Genomic DNA, 23,887 nt, shown 5'->3' on the forward strand with positions numbered 1-23,887 from the left:
AAAATATAAAATAACAACAATTCCAATTCTAAGAAAAGAAATCTTGCAGACGGTCAAAGGGTGTGTTACAGGAGCCCGACAGCTCCACAAGATGAGAGATCGAGCAGTGTTTGGCGGTGCTCACCAGAGGGCAGCCTTCATTTTTGTTGTGACCAGGAATCACAACAATGTTGCGCTGTGGCACATGAAAGAGGTGAGAACGAATCGCGTTGTAAATCAACGGAGGCTGAAAAAAAAAGCCGGAGTTTCCTAAAAATAGGTTATTGTCGAGGTTTGAAGAAGAAGAAAGGTAGGTCAATACGGTTTTCATTTTCTGTCAATGTCATGCTTATTCAGAAGCCGGTGGTGTGGTTGTGTGTTATCGGGGGAGTGAAACAGTGTTTCTGGAGCACAAAACTTCCAGGTTGATGTGGGATTTCTGCCGTCAGCGTCCGGGCCTGCTCTTCTGCTCTTTGCTCCTGGGCTTTTGTCAGTGTGCGTCCTTCAAATGGCTCCGTATGCTGAAGCCCAGCTGATTGATGCTGATGCCCGGGACAGTGTTTGCGTTTGTTTTGCAAAGGAAAACGAAAACCTTTTCTCTAACAGACAGACAGCGTTGTGTTCACCCTGCTGCTGGGACAAACAGATAATTTCTGTTAAAAGATAAAGTGACCTACAGAGTGAGATTTGGGGCAATTGTCTCGTGTAGTTCTGTCTAACCGGGGGGAATCTGATGTTTCTTGGTATTGTGTCAGATGCGGTCCTCCGCTCTTCTGGTTGTATTGACTTTTCCCAAGCAGTGGGGAAATAGGGTATCTTTGAGACCCAATGCTTTCCGCACCAAAACTTAAATATGGAGTTTTTACACCAAGCACAAAATTGTAAGAGTTTTTGCACACGTTAACGTATGTTTAGAAACCGTATCTCCTTAAAGTCTCTGCAAATTGAATTTGCCTTTGTCTTCAGCCGGTAGCAGAACCAGACACGTATTGAGATGATTCATAGTTAGTCAGGCGTGGTTTTACAGAGTTTGGAATATTCTTTTCGTATTTTAATTGAACGATTGTAAACCTGAATCTGAATGTATACTGATGATTGTAGCCCATTGCTGATTCAGGATCAGTAAAGCTGTGTAAGAACACAAGAAAGGTTACAGACTGGAGAAGGCCATTCTGCTCCTGTAGCTTGTAGTAACAGGTGACTGAGGAGCTGTTTCATCCAGCTGTTTCTTCAAGAAGGCTAAGTCGTTGTTAGCTTTAACAACCAACAACATGGTTCGGTAGCATCTTCCAAACTCCCAGATCCTTGCTGTAAATGGTTCTCAGTTTTGTATGAGGAACCTATTAAGCCCTCTAACTGGTGTTAATTATCAGAGATGTTTGAGAAATGGATTTTGTCATATTTTGTTCTTCCTTTTCATCTGCGGACTAGGCCTACCGTTTACAATTGTTGTCATTTTCTGTTGTGAAAAAACTTCTGATGTTAAACATTGTCTCAGAAATATAGGATAGTCTTGGAAATAATAATGTTCAGTTTTCCAGCAAGACCTATAAAATAATACAAAGGAGTTAACAGATACATTGATTTATAGGCCTAATTAAGTAGTATACCTCTTTGAGTTGTAGTACTGTTTGTCATAGGCCAGCGTTTTCTTACTGTCTGTTGCACGTCCAGCTTCTAATGTTTGTTTTCTTTGTGTACCGATAGTGTCCAAACCTGAATGTCGGGGATAAGATGTCCATGGCTTTTCAAGACCGAAACAGCCGCTGGCAGGAAATCCAGAGGGGACTACAGTTCATCCAGTAAGTGTGTTCTGGGCTGGGAGCAGGCGGCGTGTGATGTGCTAGGCTTCAGTGCTGCATTCCACTCACACACCTGAAAAACAACTCATTTCTGTTCATTATCATCAGCCTCACTTTTACCTTAATGCTTTGCTCCTCACCTTTTTAAATGTGCACTATTTTCTCTTACTACCGGACAGATGGGATTATTGTCCTGGTACACCTGAGTGATTTAAAACGACTGTATATGCGGTGAAGCCTGGTCTAGTGCTGCAGATTCAGAAAACAACTGAATAGTTGGCATATCAGCATTGCTTAAATTGAAAAAAGAAAGCTTTGCTACACTCAGAAGAGTGCCTAGTAAGAATCATAGTTCCTGTATCTTGTATCCTGTGTACGCACAGCGATGTACATGTATTTTAGAAAAATGTATCAAGTGTAGGATTGTACGATATCTCCATTCGTTTTCTTTTCATATAGACCAAACCCATGTACAAAAGTCTCTTCCTCTAAACTCGCATGTATTTCAGTTGACAGGAAAAAAGATCGATCTTGTTATTATGCAGTATGAATTGTGTAATTCAGTGATTGTTAGTTTTGTGCAGTGAAAAAACTATACAAGTATTTTAGTGTCTTTATTAGGCTGTTGATGACTAGAGTTCTTCAGCTTTGAGCATTTCTCAAAGGTGTGGGTACTGTAATTGTGTTCAGCAGGCTCAGTGTGCTCTGTGAGTGAATGCAGCGCATTTCTTTTCTCTGTGGGAAATGGCACTAAGCTCTTGTTTACACTAATTGAATGAGTTGCTTGTCTTGTGGGAGTATGAGGGTAATTTCAGTTTAACATGGGAATGCCATAATTGTATGCACTGTCACCCATGTGACTGGATATTTTCTCTTAAGGGTAATTTTGGTTTCAAATGGGGAATTACCAGTGAGGTTATTTTTAATAGACATCATTCTTATAAAGAATGGGGAGATGAACACTTTTTTCTGCATCTTGGTAAAAATATTTTGCTCTGCACCAAATTATGTATTATTATGCCGAATTACGTATTTACGTAAAATTGTATTGTATTATAGGAATTTATTTTTGACTATTCAGGAGCTTATCGAGCAAAGTATTGACTCATAGAGATGAATAATTACGCAAACAACACAATGTTTAAGTTTTTTATTTTTCTTTGCAACTTTTTTATAACATTTAAATGCTTTCGATTATAATAGGGTTCAGTTTGAGCATTCAAGCTTTAAAAGTAGTTCAGTAAAATGGGACATCATTGTAAGTGGCTGAATATGTTTTGAGAGAGATTGTAGTTTAGGAGATCTGAAGAATAATATGTGCTGATCCTGTTTCCTTCTGAGTCTGTTGTGAGTCTTGGGTACTTTAAGAAAGCTCCGCAGGTAGAATCATGGCGAATGCTGAGGTGTCTGTTAATTGGAGAACAGCTTCTTTAGATTTTAACAGAGCTCCGTGCTGTCATGATTGTTTGGTCTTTTGAAAATTATCCCCCCTTCAAAAATTGATTGATATTATAGAATTGTATTAGAATATTACCTTTGAAAACAGTAGTTCACCAGTGTTTCTGCTTATGATCCTCTACTGTTTAGCAGTTTATCCTTGTATCGAAGGCTTGAGTACTTTCTGTAAAATTCACAAAACCAAATTTGAAGCATTTCGTGGAAATTAATTTTTGCCGATTCTTTTGATGAAACGTGGATACTGTGAAGAAATCATTATAAGCTCTGCTTTCTTGAGGACTTTTTGTGTTTTATGTTGCTGTGGATTTTAACAAAGATCAAATATTCTCAAACTATGGGCGATTTTGTGAGAGTCTGATGTTATGTGATTTTTTTTTTGTAGGTCTACTTTGCCCTTTCCTGGAACACAAGAAGACTATGAGGTAACAATCTAAGATTCTTTTAAGAGTGAACACCTCACGCAGGTAGTGGAGCAGAAAATGGAAGCACAGTTATAAGGATGTTGAGCCACATCTGGGTAGTGTAGCCTGTATGTGCTCTGGCACGGAGTCCACGGGTGTCTAGAATTCTGCAGGAGGGACGCAGCCCCATTTTTCCAGCAATCAACTTAACCCTGGCTGAAGGAGGTGGAAGACGCAGCTTGGGCATTATTCTACAACATTCTATAAAAGCTCAGCCAGGTCCATGTCAGGTGACTGAGAAGGCCCGGACACGTGTGTGACAGTAGTGTTGTGCTCATCACACCCCTGGGCGACCACACATGCCCTGTGCGTCGAGACATTGTCTGCCTGCAAGGAAACAACTGCTGCAACATGGGGTGAATATGGTCACTCAGAACTGATGCCTTAAGATTAGCATTGACCTTTCCTTCGATGGGAATGAATTCATCTAAACCATGCCCAGTAAATGTTGGGGGGCACGTTAATGGTGCCACCAGAATCCTACACCGGTGGACCCAAGAGCTCAGGGCTCTGGAGGTCTTCTGGTTGGCCCGACACTGGTGCTTGTTAGTCAAGGAGAGTTTCCACTGCTGGGTGTCTGTGGCCCACGCTCCTTGCACCACTGTTTGTGCTCACAAGTGCTTTGCCAGGTGCAGTGAGCAGTTTGTGGCTCTGGTTTTCCACTCTGTGGAGCTCTTGCTGAACTGTTTTAGAAACATCTTGGTTACTGAAGCTCATGCCGAGCACACCCTCTACGTCTGTATTTAGAAAAGTATTTAAATGCTCCAGAACTCTTAAAAATAACATCCGCAAAATCTGTAAACCAGAACCATTTCGAATGCTCCATATTCAGCAGTCCATGAATCACTACATAGCCAAAGACCCATTTTTCCCCCATAAACAGATATGTCCTTACAAAACAACCTGTATTGTTTCACTGAATCAAACCATTAAAGACAACAGTCGGGCGCTCCAGCTGCTTGTACAAGAGTTGCCAGTGCTGCCTGTACCAGTCTGGCTGTCGAAAGGAGAGTACGCCGTCGTCCCAGAGGTGACCTTGTGTGCGGCAGTGCCATTGCGGCGGTCAGCTCAGAGCTAGCGGGAGTCTCGCTGACAGCCCTCTACCTCCTGGAACACGTCCGCAAACGGCTCTGACAGGGAAAGACGGGTCCTTCACCCGGGGACGTCTCTTTGCAGCCTTGTGATTCTCATCTCTCCTGCATTTGTACCCGTTCCCACTGTAAGACTTGTGAAGCAGCAAAATAGTTGAGCATTTTCCTGTCTATCTGTGTTTCCCTAATACAGTTGCCACCTCATCTTGTAAAAGCTCTGTGTTTAGCTTCCAGCATCTGCATTCAATCTTAAATCCTTTCTCAGGAGGTGATCTGAAACATCAACTATTTCCCGTACATTCCAAGAATTCACTCAAAATAAAATACATTCTGGTAGCTCATTTCCCTGTTGTGTTTATTTGGTTAAACCATTTCTCCATTGGTCACACCATTTTAAAGGAATCCTGTAAACTAAAATCCTCTAAAAATCCTCTTCATCTGCTCATCTACGCACAGCCTGTTGCACTATGTACTTTCTGGACACTGCATTAATATACTGTTTATACTGTGGTACTTTAAATCCGTTTATACCCATGTGCATTTTGCACATTTTATTGTTTTACAGTGACAATTAGCATATTTTGCACACACCTAACTATATATTTTAATTTGTATTGCTGTACTTATTTTAATTTTAGTCTATTCTGATGTCTGTTTCTGCTTGTCTTGGGCTGGGCTGCTGTAACACCTCAATTTCCCTTCGGGATCAATAAAGTCTTATCCATCTAAAATCCTTTAAAGCATCACAGCCTTATCCCATCTCATCCATCCTTTAGGAGAAGAACCTGCAGGAGAAACAAAAAAATACCTCCCACCTTCTAACCCCAGAGGGCTCAGGTGCAAAAAAACCCAACAACAATCCTTTAAAGCAAACCCAGAAGTAAATATCTGGAACTAGATGAATCGGCTCTCGCTCAGACTCACCTTCTGCCCCTCAGTCACAGCTGGCACAGCTCCTCCTGCAGCCTTGTAGTCATCATCACGGGCAGGCTGGCCTGGCCCAAAGCATGCTGGGATGTTATCTGCTTGTGCTTGTGTGAAGCCCTTGCTTCCAGTCTACTTGATGTCCTGCACGTGTCTGGCCTTTCCCTTCCTTGTCCACTGCCCGTACTTGGGATTGCATCTGCCAAATGTTCAGCACGCAAGTAAGAGGAGTAGAGGAAAACCATTCTATTAGTTACCCTGTTTCCCACTTTTATTTATGAGTTACGCTTGTTAGCTTTCTCTTGATGGTTCTTCTTTCAATCTGAAGGTTTTCATTCAAGACCTCGTGAGAAAGCTCTTTGGTGAAGGCAATGATGTCTATAAAGAAGGGGACTGGGCCAGAGCTTTGGAGATGTACACAGAGGCCTTGAGCATAGCCGAATACGCCGATTCCGAAGACATCCATGTTCCCAGTGAAACATTGGAAAAGCTGTACGCTAATCGGGCTGCTGTTAACTTAAATATGGTAAGTGTTGTCGAGTGTCTCCAGAAATCTAATAATAGTAGATGTAATAATTATTGTTCTATATTCTTATACAAATACAATATATTGTGATTCCCTTAGTAAAATGATTGCTTGTGCTTATTTATGGCTTATGCCTCAGAAAACTGATAAAACCAGAAAGTAAAGTTGAGATCGCTAAATTTAAATTTATTTTCATTCTTTATAGTTTGAACCTTATGGGTCACAGTTTGCCAATAGCTATTTGAGTGTCGCTAGCGATTCTGAAGCACATCCGTATTACTAGTAGAGGTGACGATTGAGTGACGTGTCTGTGTGTGGAGCATGGAACAGCTTCTTGACTGCGTGATGAAGTAGCTTGTTCCTTGTGAGGAATGGATGGAGCTGACCTGTTGCAGGATCAGTGAGTTTCCATGAGCTTTTCCCTGTTCACGACTCTAGTGCCGGTGAGATCTTTCATGTCCATACGGACTTCATTCTGATGTGTCACAAACTGGTGGGGGGCATTGCATAGAGGTGACTTTTAAAAAAAAAAAGACCTTTTTTGGTGTCCTTGTAAATAATCTGCATTTTCAGTGTGTAACATACTGAACTGAACAAAATTGCCAAGTTTTTATTTTCTTTTTTCTCTCTCTGTCACTAGCAGCTGACTCTGTGTATTTCTCTGCCCATCTTCACTCGATTAGCAGACAAGAAAGAACAGACGACTTTCTTTTGTACAGATTAGACAGAACCAGAATAAAGCAAAATTTCAGTGACTGATTTATCTCACCATGTGCAGTCATTTTAATATTAGATTTAATTCTAAAGAAACGGTACAATTTATGGAGGGTGAACCTTACTGGTTTTAATGACATTTGCAAAGATCAACTTAAAGAGATTGAATTGGTTTTTACAGAACAGTGATACAGGAGAAGTTCCTCTATACAGATGAAGCAGTATCTAGAGTGAATTCATTTTTTTACTATAAGGAAAAAGTAAAACAAGCCAAATTGAAAGAATTACCATCTGTATTAAATACATAGAACAAGAGCATGAAAACAGCTGCTCACTAGATATCAGAAGGATTAAGACAGAGAGAATGTGTGAAGCATTGAAGTGGAAAGCAAAATGACTACAAAAATTAAAGTCAACTTTAAAACTTCCATGAACCAAAACTAATATACTTGCAAGAATTATAAACATCTATAAAATCCTGATGAGATAACGGACCTATTGAATTGCAAATTAATTGCAACGTATACTCGCAATCTGGAATTCAGAATAAACATGTCTTTATTAGACAAACTGCCCTAAAACACAGAACAAAACAGTGCTGACTAGGGTACTAAGCAATGCAGTCCAACACAACTCCAGAGACATATGGTTTTCCAGGTGAATTTCGTAAGATAAACAGAGAATAGTTTGCTTCACTGCTTATATCCACCTGTAATTAAGTAAGGGAAGGACATTTTTTGTCCTCCTGGAAATTATTCTTTAATTAACCCAAAGGAAGGAAAATGACCAGTAAATGCGTATCTTTTGACTAATGTGAACTGTAAAATCTGGATCATAGCCAAAATAAAACAAGATTATACCCAAGTGAGTAAATGTAGATCAAACAGAGAATCAGAGCTACTCTTCATATTATGAGTAATATTGTTGTCTGAAAAATCAAAAGAAAGACGAAAGAGAAACTATTGGTTAGGCTGAATGCAGAAAAGGTGTTTTACCATGCAAGTTGGAATTTTTTATACTAAACACTTGAGAGATTTGGTTTTCATAAATTTGAAAATTAAAATTAAAATCTGTTTAAATCATACTGCACAAATTAAGACTAATGTCAGATTCCTTTCTTGTGAATGAAATGGATTGTAATTTCAGGGGCTGCATGACCAGGTTTTAGAAGACTGTGAAAAGGCTTTGCAGCACAACGAAAATAACTTCAGAGCTCTGTACCGGAAATCAAGGTCTCTCAAGGAGCTGGGCAGAAACAAAGAAGCATACGATGCAGTAGCAAAATGTTCCTTAGCAGTGCCGCAAGTAAGAACACTGATTTACATTTCAAAATGAATCTCTGCTCTTGATTTCATAATTGTTAAGGATAAGTGTGAAGCACCCTGTTTTGTCTTTCAGATTTTAAGGTTTTGTGATACCTTGTTTGTCTTCATAAGAATAAAGACTAAAACATGATTTAATCACCGATCAAAACTGACCCAGAAGAGTAATACCAGAATTAAAATGTAATATATGTAATCATAATTGTCTGAGCTCATAATGTGGTGTAAAAAACCTTAAATATCTTCGTTATTAATATATATTTATATACTTCTCCGTGACTGGTATATGATTGCTTATTTTCGTGTGTGTTGCAGGATGAAAGCGTGATAACACTGACCCAGGAACTAGCTAAAATTCTGGGATTGAAAATTCGTAAGGCATATGTTAGAACTAAGGCAAGTACTTTCCTTGTTTCTTCTTAGCATTATTTTTAATGTAAACGAATCAGTTTTATTGCCAGTCTATGGTTTCTGCAATATTATTATTTAAGAATTTTTGCTATTGAAGCTGGCATGAAACTTTGACAGGTACAGACTGGTGGGTGACAGTCCCTTCTGATCATGTCTCATTTTGTCTTTCCAGCCTGCTTTAAACCCTTTACTGGGTTCCAGCAGTTCAAGTCTAGTAAATGATAAGGTAATGTATATACATGCATACTCTTTCTGCTACATACGGCTTTGTTTGGATGACTTTCTACTCTTGCCTTTTCCAATCTGTATTATTTAAGTATTTTAAAATTCTCTTGGATTGCAATGAGTTTGACGTGCAGTCTCGGGGAATTAGACAAACCACTCTCATGAGGTCAGGAACCTGTTACACAAGCATTACAGCAGGAAGGCAGCAGGGCCTGATCTTCTGTCCACGGCTGCTTTTCAGCGCTGTGTTTACCAGCGTGCCCGATTTTACTGATATTTTCAATACTTCTGTAAAGCCGTGTAAAGTTCCCGCATGTTTCAAGTCTACAGTGATTATTCTAGGGCCTGAGAAAGCTAATGTCAGCTGCCTGAATAATTAGAGGCCTGTGGCCCTGACCTCAGTTATCATGAAAGCGTCTGAGTGACGGCTTTGTAACCATCTGCCCAGTGTTGTGCTGGACCCTTACCAGTTCAACTACAGGGCCAGGAGCTCCTGTTTACCCAACACAACTCGGCTTTTAGTGCCAGTAGTGCCTTTACAGCCGTTTGATAAACTTCAAGCGCTGGGCATCAGCCTGTCCCAGTGCCACTGGATGCCAGATTTCCTGTCTGCTAGGAAGCAGGGGGTGGTGGGTCGCATGCTCTCTAAGTCTACGACTCCTCGAGCCCCTCGAGCCCCTCGAGGCTGAGCGCTGTTCCCACACGAATGGCCGTGTCTCTTTTTCGGATTCTGTGAGGAAGATGAAATGCGCAGATGAAGCGACACTGATGGTTTAGATAAGTAACAGCACGTAGAAGGGATGTCAGTGCACTGGCCAGGCGAAGCGATGAGAATTATTTGACGCTCTCCAAGAGCTGGTGGAGAGGAAGTCATCTCCCATGAGAGCTGAGAAAGTCCAGAGTTCACCAGGCAGCAGGGACACACTTCTGGAGAGCTGTGGTTGACCTTCTCGGTAACAGTGCGGTGCGGCAACACAGCTGCCCAGGACAGGGAACAGCTGGAAGAGTCGTATGCAAAGCGTCCAAGATCAGAGTGAAGACCTTGCCCAAAGTTGCCTCTGTTTACAACAGACACATCTAATGGAAAACTAGAGGGTGTCCACAGACCCCTTGCATCCCAGCTCCTTTTCTAAACCTCTCCTTTCAGGGAGGAGGGTTCAAAGCTTCAGATGTCCTGCTTGGTTCCAAAACAGCACCTGTCTGGAGGCCATTAGGCACCTCGATATGGGAGTGATTAGAAATATAAGTGGACTAGACCTTTTGGTCTTTAATTTGATACTTTGGGTCTAAGATTCATTGATTGAATATTGCGCTCTGTGTAGGTGTAAGTTTAATATGTGTTTTTTTATCTGGGCTGCACTGAGAGACATAACTGGAATTAAATCTTGGATCTTTTACACATGCATCTTTTGTTTTGTGTAGATGTCTGTGCAGTATGTACATTTACGATTTTAAGATTGACATATATTGTGGTGTCCTGTTTTAAATGGCAGTTTATTGAAATCAATAATTATTTTTCATTTTTTCTAGTGCTCTAAAGGATCTGCTTCCGTTGAGGATATTGAGTTGGGTATGATTTTCTTGTTATCTCCGTTTCAGTAGTTAATGTAACTGGACTCTTTCCTTCCCTCCACATTTTCACACCGCGTCTCAAAATCAGTCACAGAACTGAAGATCCTTTCTCGCTCTCTGCAGAATTACCGCAGCCTGGCCCAGTGACAAGCGCTGTCCCGGGTATCGCGACCAGCTCTTCGGCGTTGGAACGGGCCGAGAGCGAATCGGCCCCTGTCTGCGCAGTTTCCTCCGTTTCCCCCATCCAAGCTCTCGGTCCCGAGAGGAGCGCTGGCCCGGCGTCGGGGTCACTGCATTGCGCCGACGAGCCGTATCCGGTGCCCGAATCCTCTCGTCTGGACTACGATGGGGATATCATTGGGGATGAGCTGGACGAACTGCTGGACAGAGCTGCTCCTAGTGACACCTCGATGGTAAATCCCTTTATTATAGAAATAAGGCGGCACTGGGAACTCACAGCTCACTTACCTCATGAAATGTGTGTCAGGGATGTTAGGAACAATGCATTTAGTATATATATCACACTGTTCAGTCCTGCTTGTTAGAGAACTTATGATGCAATTTCATGCCATCTTTTTAAACATTTTTTCTGTCCTTTATTATAACTGGTTGCGTGATGCATTTAAGAATGAGCAGTGGATTTCAGAATGCTTTCAAAGAAATGTGGGTGCAGCAGGTAGATGTTTCCTTTTCAGTCATGGCAAGACCCGTGTTCTTCTCTCCCTGCTGTTTTCGGCCTGCTGCTCTAGACCAGGCAGAGTGGCTGGTCTGGTTTGGCCCGGACGTGTTTCTGACACAGCAGGGCCTGTTCGATCTCGTCTCGAACGTCTCGCCTCGAGACCCAGCTTGCGGTTTCAATTCTGTCTCGCTGTGAGACCCTGTGATTGTAACCCAGCACACAACCTCTAGTGGGCGACAAGCTCTTTCATAGAGAACAATCAGCGAGCAGAATAACCAGCCTGGGAGATGTTCACGTTGGCACAGAGCCACCGGGGTGGTGCTGTATAAATCTCCAGGTGAACACCAGAGCTACACTGACTTCAAAGGAAATACTGGAATTGTGTTTAGATGGCTTTATAAAGGGCAGAGAAGGTTTGGTCTATTTCAGCATTCTAGCTTTCATCTCAACTTCTTATTTTATGATGTCTGCCATGTGTAGAGATGATTACCATATTACCATACAAAATAATACCAACAGATCAGAGACCCAATACGCTGTGGATTTGGTTTTATATAAAATGTACAGTATTTGAAAGTCATCAAAATTACACAAAATAATTCTAGGAGCTGAAAGTTTGAAATCACAACACAATTGATAGCTGACACTAGAATTAGGGTTTCCTTTACTTACTGAAGCCAGAGACGTAGACCAGTGGCATAAGTGGGGTCCTATGTAGATGCTCCCTGGGAGTGTTTACCAGATGATTTCAAAAATTGCACAACGCTGAAAGGCAACTTAAAGGTTTTGTTTTTCTGCTTGATAATACTTATAAATGTATCGCTGGATAAAGTATTATTTAAATACAAAAGTATTGGGTGTTGAGGAGAGCAACCAATCCTGTTTAAGTACATTTTGGAATATTGTTCCAACTGGACCATAATTATGTAATTGATGATAAAGAGGTCGAGTGTAATCACACTGCGGGTTGTATTGGATTTTGTATTGAAAGGGGTGAAAGCTGACTGGTGGTGCTTTGGAGTATTTCCAGCTGTGATCACCTATGAAGGGGCGGCTTTTAAAAGAAAAGCTGGCAGCAGAATGTTCGTGTGCAGTTTGTTTTGGGAAGACCAGGTTTACGTGCAAGTTTTAGCATGATTGTCTCCACAGTGTATTTATCAGTGTCTGTTTATATTCATTTTCACTCCCTGGCTTGCACGTCCTTTTGTACAACCCAGTATGTCTCCCAACACCTTTTGGTATTCTATACTGTACAGTATGTAAAACAGCTAATCAATCGACATGTCATAAGCACAGTCACGCAGTCGTACCTGAACTGTGCCCCAAAAGCCATGTTCCTGTAGGATATATCATTTGAGAACTCTTTTAATGAGAAGTGGGGTTACTTTGAAACATTTCTCTAATGAGATCAATATATGTGCGGTTTTATTTCAGGCCATTCCTGCAGTAAAGGGGCCCATTCCTTTACCAGCAAGTGTTCCCCCAGACGTCCCGATGTCCAGCCCCCTGCTTGTGCCGAGCATGGCCGTTTCCAATCCGTTCGCGCCGCCGCTGGCCTTGTCCTCCCTCTACCAGCTGCCCATGACCTCCGTGCTGCACAGCCTGGACACCTTTTCTTGCATGAATTCCCTGGACGCACTGTCAGTCTCGGAAACTCAGACAGGTAGGGCTTTTGTTTCTTGAAGATCTGTTCTTTGCTATTTAAATGTGCATGTCTAAGTCCATTAGAATTGAAAAGAGTAGAGACAGTTCAAGCCCTTTTGGTAGTTTGTGACTGATTGTTTTTTTGACCAGGATCTCCTCCAGCCATTTCTTGGAAAAATCCAGGGTTTCCATGTCATGTTGACATGGGTTACAGGTCCATAAATTCCCAACCCTTTGTAAATCGGTGCCTCCTGCTCCCGGTTTGAAATTCTCCTCGGTGTAGTTCCCACTTGCAGCACTGTTTATTGTGAAGAGATGGGTCACTGGGTTGACTTTGTGAATGCCTTTGATGATCAAGAACCCTCTCTGTTGGGGAAAAAACAACAAACAAAACAGTTCAGTTCATTCTGTGAGTGTAAGATATTCATTCCCTTGAGCAATATAAAGTATTTGGTTGCTCTTAACTCCTCTAGATTGATTTTGAGCAGCATGTGGTGTCTGAAATTCTACACGATACTCTAAATGAGGTCAGTGCATAATGCATTGTGTGATCATATCATCGCTTGATTTAACTACACAGTGCCTTGCAAAAGCATTCAGTGTCTTCTGTTTTTTTTTATACCCCTGTCCCTTCCTACAGCTTTATCCCTGATTAATTGTTTTGAAAACTCCTCGGTCTTCATGTTTGAAATTCAGGAACCGACCGAGGGACGTTTCAGTGACTTGTGTTTCGGTTTGGTGTGTCTTTTTTACAAAAAGTAATTTTGTACCCCTAAACTAAATAAGGTCTACCATTGCAAAGGAAATGGTGGTAAATACTTCCGTAATCATTTTAGTGTTTGATTTTTTGTGTTACTTTTACAGTGTGTAACAATGAAAATACAAAAAGGATTAAAAATGTTTATAATGTAAACTTTAAAGTCTTCAGCTGCTTAGCCGCTGTCTGGGTTACCTTTATCTCGTTGTCTGGTCCCTGTTTCAGTCTGCCCCTGCCATCACTGGCTCAGCCCCTCGGGACGTCGCTCTCGGTCTCGGGCTGTTGGTCTGTTCATCAGGTCAGCTCAGGCTCCTGCTCAGCCCCGGTGTGCAGTGTCTTGCCTGTCGCACCTGTGAAGAGAGCACACGCTGGAGTAGACAGGAGGCCTGTCATCAGGACCCATAGCTGGCTTCTCTCAGGCCACTCCCAGAGCATAGCTGGGGATTGTCACAGAACATTGCACTTCCTTTACCCATGAAGTGTTTTTATTAATAATATTCACTTGAATAAAGTGGATACATGTGTCTTTCAGCAGAAGGCAATTGGGGCATTTATTGATCTGTATTATTGATAAGAAGTATTGATCTGTACTGATCTGTATTGTTCTGTGGGTGTTACTGCTGTCTAGAGTGACTGGGGAAGAGTTACATCAGTAGTGTATGGGCCCCCTGAATTTGGGGGCTATTTACAAGGGACAATTCAATATTTTTCCATCTGGCTTGATATTCTGGATTACAGGAATTAATGAGAGGTTTAACCTGAGATGCATAATAATAATCCTTCAAACGTGGTAAAGCCATACCCCCTTTATCTTTTGAAAGTTGCAATGTTTTGAATCGAATTTAGGTTTTCTCCCCTGCCAAATAAACCTAGAAATCATCTTATCCCATTCCGAAAATTGTTTTGCAGAGACTTCTACAGGGAGAGCTTGAAATAGAAAGAGTAATCGAGGCAGTAGATTCATTTTTACTGATTCAATTCTAGAACTGAAACTCATAAAGGGGATTAGGCTCCATTTCAATATATCTGCTTTAATTTTAGTTATAAGGGGTCCATAATTGATTGTTGCTAATACCGAAATATCTTTTGGTAAATAGACTCCTAAATATCTCATTGAACTTTGGTCCCACTTTAGGTGGTATTTGCCTTTTAATAAATCAGGAGGGTTGTAATTAAAAGTTAGAATTTGTGTTTTTTGAACATTAAACTTATAGCCTGCCAGCAGGCCAAAGCTATCGAAGAGTTTCATTACTGCTAGAAATGAACTAGTGGGATCCTCCAGATGTAATAAAACGGCATCTGCGTAGAGTGCTATCATGTGCTCATTACCTTGTATAGAAATACCTTTTATTTTGTTATTTTGTCGTATCCACTGGGCTAGTGGCTCTATATATAGAGCAAAAAGCAATGGAGATAAAGGGCAGCCTTGTCTAGTCCCTCTTTCTAAAATTATTCTATCAGATAAATAACCATTTATTTTAATTTGTGCTGTTGGTCTATCATATAAAGTTTGAATACCTTTAATAATATTTTCACAAAACCCAAACCTACCTAAAACCCTATAGAGGTATTTCCAACTACCAGAGTCAAAAGCTTTTAAATGTATTCATCTTAAGTGATTCTAGTACCTGAATCGCTGCTGTGTATTTAATTCAGAAACGTATTTTCCTTTGCCTGAGGCATGTGTTGATTTCAGTGTAATTGTTGTACACCTGAAATGAATACACGTCACATATTAGCCATTTCCCTTTCATTGTCTAGAAGTTTCCTATTCTTGTCCCAGAATCATTTTAATTCATCCTTTGTTTTGTTATAATGATCTATCACTGAATGAAGTTTTTTTTATTTTAGTCCCTATATCAGTATTGTACAATTTACATCTTTTAAGAAGAAATCATTATTTTGAAGATGAAATCATTTTTTTTCTAAAAATATGGTTGCTTGTCTGTAGAGGACAGCTGGGGAGCAATATATTTTGGACTTGCCTTCTAAAAATGTTGTACATGAAAGTTACTCATCATACTGCCTGCTTTTTATTTCAGCATAGTATCATTTACACAATGCACATCTTGTATTCTTAAAAAAGTCAGGTGGAAAAATGCATTATATTATTTTTAAAATAATATCGAATTATTCAATTTTGAAAAGGGGAAAATCTGCTTCTCTCACACTGATCATTGACCAAGTACTTTGATAACATTTCTGAAGCATTTAGTTTTTGTTTCTTTCTATTTTAAATCAAGATTGTTCTTCTGTTCTTGCATCTGGAAGTCAAGGTTATGGTCAGCAGCCATTTATGCCTGTAAGTTCAAATTAATTTCTACTTAAGGTACAATTGTTTGTTTTGAAAAATAATCTTCAGAATTATTTTGGAGATTGGTTTGTTTCCCATCTTGGTAGTTTGAGTATTTTTTATTTATATTGTTAAAAACTGTGGTTTCATGATGATATTCTCATAATTGTAAATTATGCTTTTTTCAGCTTAACAAAGATAATCTTTTGGGGTCTCAGTGTGGCTCAAGCAATATAGATCAAAGTGATGTCTTTTCTGGTGGATCAGATTTGAGTAAAAACCCTTTGTCTGACACCCATGAATTCAAACCAGCTTGCAATCTTTGTTATGTGAAAACAGGTGAGAATGTCTTTTTTTACAGCACATGCAAAACAGATCATTTGCACTTAGAGACATAAGTGGAAATTAAAGATTATTATTAAAAATATTTAAATATCATAAACATATTAAGAAAGTATATATTTAGAATTTTACTTTGTGCTTGAAAATGTTATTATCTCCACTTGGTTTGGTAGCAGATTACAATACCAGGTCTGTCTTGGGCTGGAGCTGAGTTTCTGCTTTGCAAATAATTGAAATGAAAACATTTTGATTTTTGCTGGTTTATGTATTTTGTTTCCTTAGGACCTAGCTTGTTGGATTACACGTTCAGTGCTGATCTTGAGCACACATGCAAGAATGACATCTTACTTGGAAGGATAAAGACTACTGAAGACTCAGCTTATAAAAGAATTCGACCTAGACCAACGAAAAATCAGTATGTTGGCCCATATTACATTTGTAAAGGTAAGGAATTCCGAAAAACTCACTCATGTCAAACCCACGTGACCTTTCAAATATTTGGAAAGGCTCAGTGTTGATCTTGACGAAAGAGGAGATTGTTAACTTTTAATATCTACAAAGCAGGGGTTATGATGAAGAAGGCATGACCAGACTTTGTCCTCTAACCTTTCTAGTTTCTAGAGTATGGAATAGCCTTGTCATTAACACCTTGAACATTAACAACAAGTGTTATGGATAATGTTCTTGGTAGCCTTTCTGGAACAGCATCTTCCTTAAAAGTTATATGAAATGATAATACGATCAGCCCTCCAGAGTTGTACGTTTGTGTTTTAAGTAGTTTCAGAACAACCCTGGCAGTATTTTCTCATAAAGGACTCCCAGATGTATCCTGCCCGGGACTGAGCACACACTCTCTGTTCCTGACTGCAGTGACACGCGTGTCTTTGCTTGTAAGATGTTGCTGCAGGAGACGAGTGCCGGTACCCAGGTCACTGCACGTTCGCGTACTGCCAGGAGGAGATCGATGTCTGGACCCTGGAGCGGAAGGGGGCGATTGCCCGGGAAATGTTGTTTGATCCTCTTTGGGGAAATGGAAAGGTTAATTTAACTGTACCCAAGCTCTTGCAAGAACACCACGGGATATTTATGTTCCTCTGCGAGGTAAGAGCTGGATTGTTCAGAGTGTTAAACATGAATCTGAAGTTACCTGTTCCAGCAAGAGTTTGATGTTTATACTTGTGTGAGTTATTGCCGGTATACAAGTTGACACGAATGCGTAATTGCTGACGTGGGTTTAATTACAGAATTGATTAATTATTTTGAATTAAAAGTGTGGCTAGCATCTGTAGTTATAATATCCTTTTTTGACCTTCAGTTCCTGACACAGCATATACAAGTGTGACTTACTTTTTCTGAGTCACTATGCGGTTTTCTTTGCCTTTTAAATTTCAGGTATGTTTTGACCATAAACCTAGAATTATCAGCAAAAGAAATAAAGATAGTCCTTCAGTGTGCTCACACCCTGTTACAAAGCACGACTTTGAAGAGAACAAGTAAGGCGAGAGAAGTTTCTTTACTCATTGATTTAAAATCCTTCGTTATAATAAATACCTACAGTATATTTTCATGGTATTGTAAAAATGAATGAAATTGCCTGATACAAATAAATTGTGAGCTTTTTAACACAGTGGTTATTTCACTTTTGATCTTGTGGACAAAATGAATTTAGAAAACAATCTGACATTGCATACTTCCCTATCACATTCAAGGTGAATGTGAAACTAAATAGTGAAATTGTAATTAATGAGAAAGCTGCATGACTGCTGTTTTTATTCATTAGTGTTTGTATACTCATTGCACAAATTATTTTTCTAGTTTTCCACCTCTGAGTTGATTAACCAGATATACATTCTCATTTTATTTTTTCAGTTAAAAGTTTCCGCGTTGCAAATCTCAATTTGTTCTCGATTGTCTTACCCTCTCATGTAAAGGAATACAGACAGTACACGGCCGCGGTGTGCTCACGTGGGCTGACTGCACTGATTGAATTCCAGGTGCCTCGTACACATTTTCCGGGAGACTACAGTCAAGTATTCGAAGGTTCGCCCCTACCAGCCACAGCGCCAGCTGGACCTGTGCCGCCACGAGCTGCGCTATGGCTGCGTCCGTGAAGACGCCTGCTTCTACGCTCACAGCCTGATAGAGCTGAAGGTGTGGACGATGCAGAGAGAAACAGGTGAGGAAGTGCTCTCCGCAGTGATGAGCGTACAGCTTGTTCAGAGCAGGTGTTAAGGTGGGCCAGGTTTCAGCAGAATGTACTTGAAACTGGCTGAACATACAGTACTAGGCATAAGGATTTCACGGGATCATTTTTAATCTTTTACACTTTGGGTGTGTGTTGCAGCTCTTTATCTCCCTTCAGCACAGTATGAACAGCCATTGTGTCTTCACTAGATACCGGTTTAACAAAACATGCTCATTGCTTGGAATACCATGTTTTTAGCTTTCACCACAAGTATTTAAAATGCCTTAGTTATAATTGTGCATTAGTTACATTAATCTGTGTTCTTCTGATAAATATATGGTCTCAGAAACACACAACCATATCGTTACAAAATAGTTGAGTGATATGTAAAATGAGTTATTTTTATTCTTTGGCATACAGTAGCTGTGGTGATTTTTGAGTAATTAATGAGGCCCAAGACTTGGTAAGACAAATTACACTGTGTACACCAGTTATGCTTAATACGGCTTTTTACAATCAGAACAAAATGAGGCCTACTAAAAATGTATCACCAAACTAGTTTTTGGCCTGTGGCCTTATATTGCACAAAACAGGAAATCAGAACTGCCTGAAATACGATGGCTAACTGTCTGTAGTAGTTTTCAGTTTCCAGGAATGATCAGAACGAGGTCCTCTGTTATGGCTCAAACTTTGAGATAGATGAGGGTGATGGACAATGTTTTCCTGTTTCTTTCTTTCTCTTGTCTTTTGTCTCTTTGCTCTTTCAAAATTAAATTCAAAGGGCTTTATTGGCATGACTGACAAATTAGTGTTGCCAACACTGATACAATTAATTCAACATCTATAGCCTTTTACAGTACAAGCATTATTAGACCTTTACTAACACAGAATATTAAAACATTGGAAAATAAAACATTACAGTATAATTGTAGGGTTTTCAGCCATTGATATTGTTCCAGTTCTGTGGGAGAGTGAAATATCCCAGCTAGGGATAGAAGACTGACTTCCATCATGTGTCTAAATGTAACTTGGACCAATACGATCAGGAGCTGGTTCTCAGATGTCCTGCTATTCTATGTACATAACACCCTGTTATCTTGTAAACTGCCATTTTATGGTTGTATTGTTGCAGTACTAGAAACTTCACACTAAAATTATTTTGTGTCTTTATTGCACTGTTCCTTTCTGTTTCCCTTTTTGCAATTTTAATGTCATCATTTTAGCTGCACATTGGTCAATCTGTTTCGATCTTTTTATATCCTGGGCCATTTGATGTAGTCTATAGAGTGTAGAGTCTCTTCCCTCTCATTTTTTAAATCTCCCTTAAACCATTTAGGTTGTATTTCTTAAGCCTGTATTTAATAGATTTAGGGTTTAGTTTGTTCTGAGCCTTTAACACTGTTTTCGAAGTACGACCATCCTTCTGTTGCTTCGATTGACTCTGTGATCATCTGTACGCACTTCACTGCTTCTGAGTTCCATCTCTGCTTTTTCAAAATTAGAAACCCTAATCATTATTTGAACTTTACACTTGCACTTTTACTTTTTAACTTGATTCAAATGTGCAGTTGGTGTACTGGTGTGAGGTACATAATTCTGTAGTTTTGACTGAGAAAAACACAAATGCTATAATAAAACCCATTCACCTTACCTGTGCTTGCTGGGTATGGCGTTAATCTGACTGGTCAGTACTTTGGAGCAGGCTGACTGACCGTTTCTCCAGCACTTTATCTAAAGATACTTATTAGAAGAGTGAGCTAGTTATCTAGTATATGGCTGGAGTTTCAGTGTGCACCATCAGGCTTGTAATGCTTCTGCTGTGTTTGTTTTACAAGGTATTTCACATGATACAATTTCCCAGGAGTCAAGGAAGTATTGGGCAAGCATGGAAGCCAGTGCCCAAGGAGTGCAGGTAAATACTGAATCTCTAATTGTATATCCTTAAAATCCCTCAATTTTTATAGTCAAATTGATTCTAGCAACAGTGTGTGTGTGTTTTTTAAAGCAAGCACCAGGGGTGAGCAAGAGGTTCGGACCCCCACACCTGAAGATTCAGTTTGTTTGTGGACAGTGTTGGAGAAACGGCCAAGTTAGTGAGCCAGACAAGAACAAGAAGTATTGCAATGCTAAGGCGAGACACCCGTAAGAACATTTAAACATTTCTAACCTTGTTTTATATTGGTATAGGCTATTGATTTGCTGGGTTAAGACATACATGTATGGTACATATGGTAAATGTTTTAGCATTGCTAAGGAGACAGGTCTGTGCTTAATTATCTTTCAAATTATGACGTCTTTCTTTACACAGATGGTCAAAAGAGCGCCGTGTTGTACTGGTGAGCTCTATTGAACGCAAAAAGTGGACAACAATTCGTCCTCTTCCGACGAAGAAACCCATACCTTCTCAGTTTGACGTACGTGTATGAATGGTTATAACCAAGCCACATCCTTGCCTTGCTTTGAGTACAGCTGCTGACTCCTTTTTTATTGGGCGAAATCTTGAGGGAGCTTTCAAGTAGCACAGTGTGTTTTGTGTTTACTAACTGTACAGAACCTCAATGAAGGACGGAGATAAATGCCTGTCTAAACACAGCATAAATTCACAGAGTACAACACTACCCCTTTTTTCATGGGGGATCCTTCTGAGGTGGTTTTGCAAATCAGCAATCGGACACTATTGTTTTACGCCTTTGCTTATATTATTTCCTGAATGCATCATGTTTAAAGAGGAAAACCAAAATATGCTGTATGCTGAATGCCTTTTTTGTGCTGACAGCTTTGTATCCATGTTTCATCGGGCAAGAAATGCCAGTACATTGGGAACTGTACTTTTGCTCACAGCCCAGAAGAAAAAGACATGTGGACATTCATGAAGGACAGCAATAGTGAGTAGATGCATCATGGAATTCGAGGAGAACACATTCTGGATAATCCGTGAATCAAAGAATTCATTTGAAAATGCTGTAATAAATCTCATGTATCTGTCATGTGTATCTATCTCATGTGCCATATGAAACCTTTGTAAAACACTACCTCAAGATGACTAATTTATTTATTTTAATAAAGTTCTAGATATGGAGCAGCTTTATGAGCACTGGCTGAAGGCTCAGAAGCCAGATTGGAGTGAGGAGACAGGAAACAACATGATAAGAGAGAATGGGAAACAGATTCACATGCCTACAGATTATGCTGAAGATGTTGTAAGTGCTGTATACTTTGTTTTGGATCGTACTGTTGATATTGTGCTTAAATAAAACAACAGGATTGAATGAGACATGAGGCATTGTCATGTCAGCATGTATGCACCAACATTTAGTTACATTCACCGTTTGTAAAGTCTTAAAAATTTTTTCATTCTTCCAAAAAGATCATGAAGTATTATATTGATATTCAAAGAAGGATTATAGCATGGACCCAGCCGTTAAGGAAAACGGTCTTGTTGTTTGACGTTCTTTAATGTGTAAACAGGCAGGCAACCACTGCTGGCTCTGTGGGAAGAACTGCAACAGTGATAAACAGTGGCAGCAGCACATCACTTCTGAGAAGCACAAAGAGAAAGTGTTCAATTCTGAGGATGATCAGAACTGCTGGCAGCACCGCTTTCCCACGGGCTGTTTCAGAGTCTGTGAGAGGTGCGTGTCGGCGGACCAACACTTCCTACATATATGCTCTAAAGTGAATCCCCCTAACCTTTACAAGTAGAAAGCCCGGGAATCCATGTTCAAATATTTGCTTATTAACGGGAGTGCTGGTCTTCAGTGTTGATAAAAATGCATCCGATGTCCGCAGGTTTCTGAAGAGCACGTGCATAGAAGGAGACAACTGCAAACTGGCCCATGGAAGTGCGGAATTAAAGGAGTGGAAGGAACGGAGGGAGTTCCTCTTGATGAAACTTGCCAAAGCCAGAAAAGACAGCCTGATTGCACCAAATGATAATGATTTTGGGAAATATAGTTTTTTGCTTAAAGATATAAATTAATGTTTCATAATGTATAATGATGTGTTCTGCGGTACAAAAGCAAACTGAAGGAGTGGAATTGGATAAATAGTGCATTTGAAGGAACGTGGAAGACAAGGGCATCTGGACAACCCTAGAAGGGTTTATTGCACTGTATGTCTGTGTTAAAGACAGCTGCGATGCAGAAAAAGACACCATTACAGGCCGACTCATAGACTGTGGTGCTTGGAGGGATCATGGCTTTATTGCTCTCGCCATTTAAACAGAAAATGCATGAAAAACAGAAAATGTAAAGTAACTGTAATTTCCGATGACTTAGAAGGTTAGAAGGTGGAGTCGGGAAAGGATTAAAGAGACCAAAGAGGAGAGAAGGCAGTGAGGACAGCTTTCCCGTGTCATTTCTTCTCTAAAAGCCTTTTAAAATGAGAACACTCAGCAGTTATATGGGACTGGTTTATGTTTTTAGTTCAAATTGGGGAAAATTGAAAAACAAAAAAGTCTTTATTGTATTTTATTTTGCCTGCTAATTACATGTGGATTTTTTTCATAATAGAAGATTTTTCCTGGTTAGCACTGATACGTGTGAGCCCACGGTGTTAAAATAAAGGCATCATGATAAGATCTGCTTGTGTGGTTTGTGCCATCATCAGCATGTCTGTCCATTGAAGAAGAATGTACTACATGAGCATGAAAGGTCTGAAAATGCAAATCCATCGGCTGACATGTCTTCCTTGGAAGAGCATTGCTCACGGGAAACAAAAGGCAAAAAGGTTTTCTAACACCTCTTCAGTCCACCTTTAAGCTGCTACACAGCGACGTGTGGAAACGCACTGTCCGAGATGTCTGTGGTAGTACAAATGGGAAAAGGACACCTGTGCAGTTCACTTTTATTGGTCAGCTCTCAACTAGGAAGCAGGCGCCTCCAGCTGCCAGTGGGCAACCTTAAGACTTCCTCGGACACGAGCTCTAACAAATCATCACACTGTTCAAAAAAACTGCATCTGTTCACAGGCATTTTGGGATTCCTTATCATGAAAAACATTAGAAGCAGAAATGACCCTGAAATTCGTGTCACACGTTCACGTTCTCTCAATAACAGACTGATTTCTTTTTTAAAATCCTTCCATTTACAGATTGTGGCTTTACATGCCCTCCCTGTGCATGTTCTTTCTCGCCTGCTCTGACCTTTCCTTCAGGAGAGCTCAGCAGTGGGAACTTATTTTCAGCTCCATTTCACTATTCAAGAATTACATTTTGAGGAAAGCTCAATTAGATTACACATTTTCTTTACAGTAAATTGGTCAAAGTGTAAAGGCAAGGTCTTGCCCGCTTCCAGCAGCAGCAGGCCATGGTTTCACACACGCTTGCTGTGCGTATGACCGACATGCCCCCACGCAGGGGGCGGAAAAAGATTCTACGCCTCAGGATTTCGCGTGACACTAGTAGCGAGGACTAGGAGGAGTTCGGAAAACAATCCTTAATGATTAAGAAAGGTGGTTCTTTAGCTTAATGAGGGTTTAGCCGAGACGTCTGGAGTAGTGCAA

At 40.2% G+C, this 23,887-nt stretch overlaps 1 protein-coding gene and 1 long non-coding RNA gene across 2 annotated transcripts in view; one reads left to right on the top strand and one right to left on the bottom strand.

Moving 5' to 3' along the window:
* On the top strand, positions 1-22,964 carry zc3h7a (zinc finger CCCH-type containing 7A). The gene is made up of 23 exons (XM_088612287.1): positions 1-193; positions 1,687-1,781; positions 3,622-3,661; positions 6,044-6,241; positions 8,102-8,260; positions 8,593-8,673; positions 8,861-8,914; positions 10,444-10,483; positions 10,609-10,898; positions 12,599-12,827; positions 15,809-15,867; positions 16,047-16,197; positions 16,483-16,644; positions 17,096-17,301; positions 17,593-17,693; positions 18,195-18,376; positions 20,221-20,297; positions 20,391-20,527; positions 20,694-20,799; positions 21,162-21,270; positions 21,452-21,585; positions 21,854-22,017; positions 22,175-22,964. The coding sequence occupies exons 1-23, from the start codon at positions 92-94 to the stop codon at positions 22,362-22,364; spliced, it is 3,066 nt and encodes a 1,021-aa protein (XP_088468413.1). The 5' UTR covers positions 1-91; the 3' UTR covers positions 22,365-22,964.
* LOC148645374 (uncharacterized) overlaps positions 11,697-23,887 on the bottom strand; it is a 12,931-nt gene continuing 740 nt past the window's right edge. Inside the window, exons 2-3 of the long non-coding RNA XR_015928248.1 lie at positions 13,761-13,915; positions 11,697-13,174 (exon numbers count right to left, since the gene is read on the bottom strand). This is a non-coding gene — a long non-coding RNA (uncharacterized LOC148645374). The remainder of the gene's footprint in view (positions 13,175-13,760; positions 13,916-23,887) is intronic.

The sequence above is a fragment of the Lepisosteus platostomus genome, chromosome 19 (genome assembly GCF_059453375.1).
Source record: "Lepisosteus platostomus isolate fLepPlt1 chromosome 19, fLepPlt1.hap1, whole genome shotgun sequence".
Classification (NCBI taxonomy): Eukaryota; Metazoa; Chordata; class Actinopteri; order Semionotiformes; family Lepisosteidae; genus Lepisosteus; species Lepisosteus platostomus.

What these genes read in the sequence shown, in the direction of transcription:
- zc3h7a (XM_088612287.1), top strand. Translation starts at nt 92, where the DNA reads ATGAGAGATCGAGCAGTGTTTGGCGGTGCTCACCAGAGGGCAGCCTTC. An exon ending in CACGACTTTGAAGAGAACAA is followed by an intron (nt 17,694 to 18,194) that starts GTAAGGCGAGAG and finishes ATTGAATTCCAG; the next exon opens with GTGCCTCGTACACATTTTCC. An exon ending in AATGCTAAGGCGAGACACCC is followed by an intron (nt 20,528 to 20,693) that starts GTAAGAACATTT and finishes TTCTTTACACAG; the next exon opens with ATGGTCAAAAGAGCGCCGTG.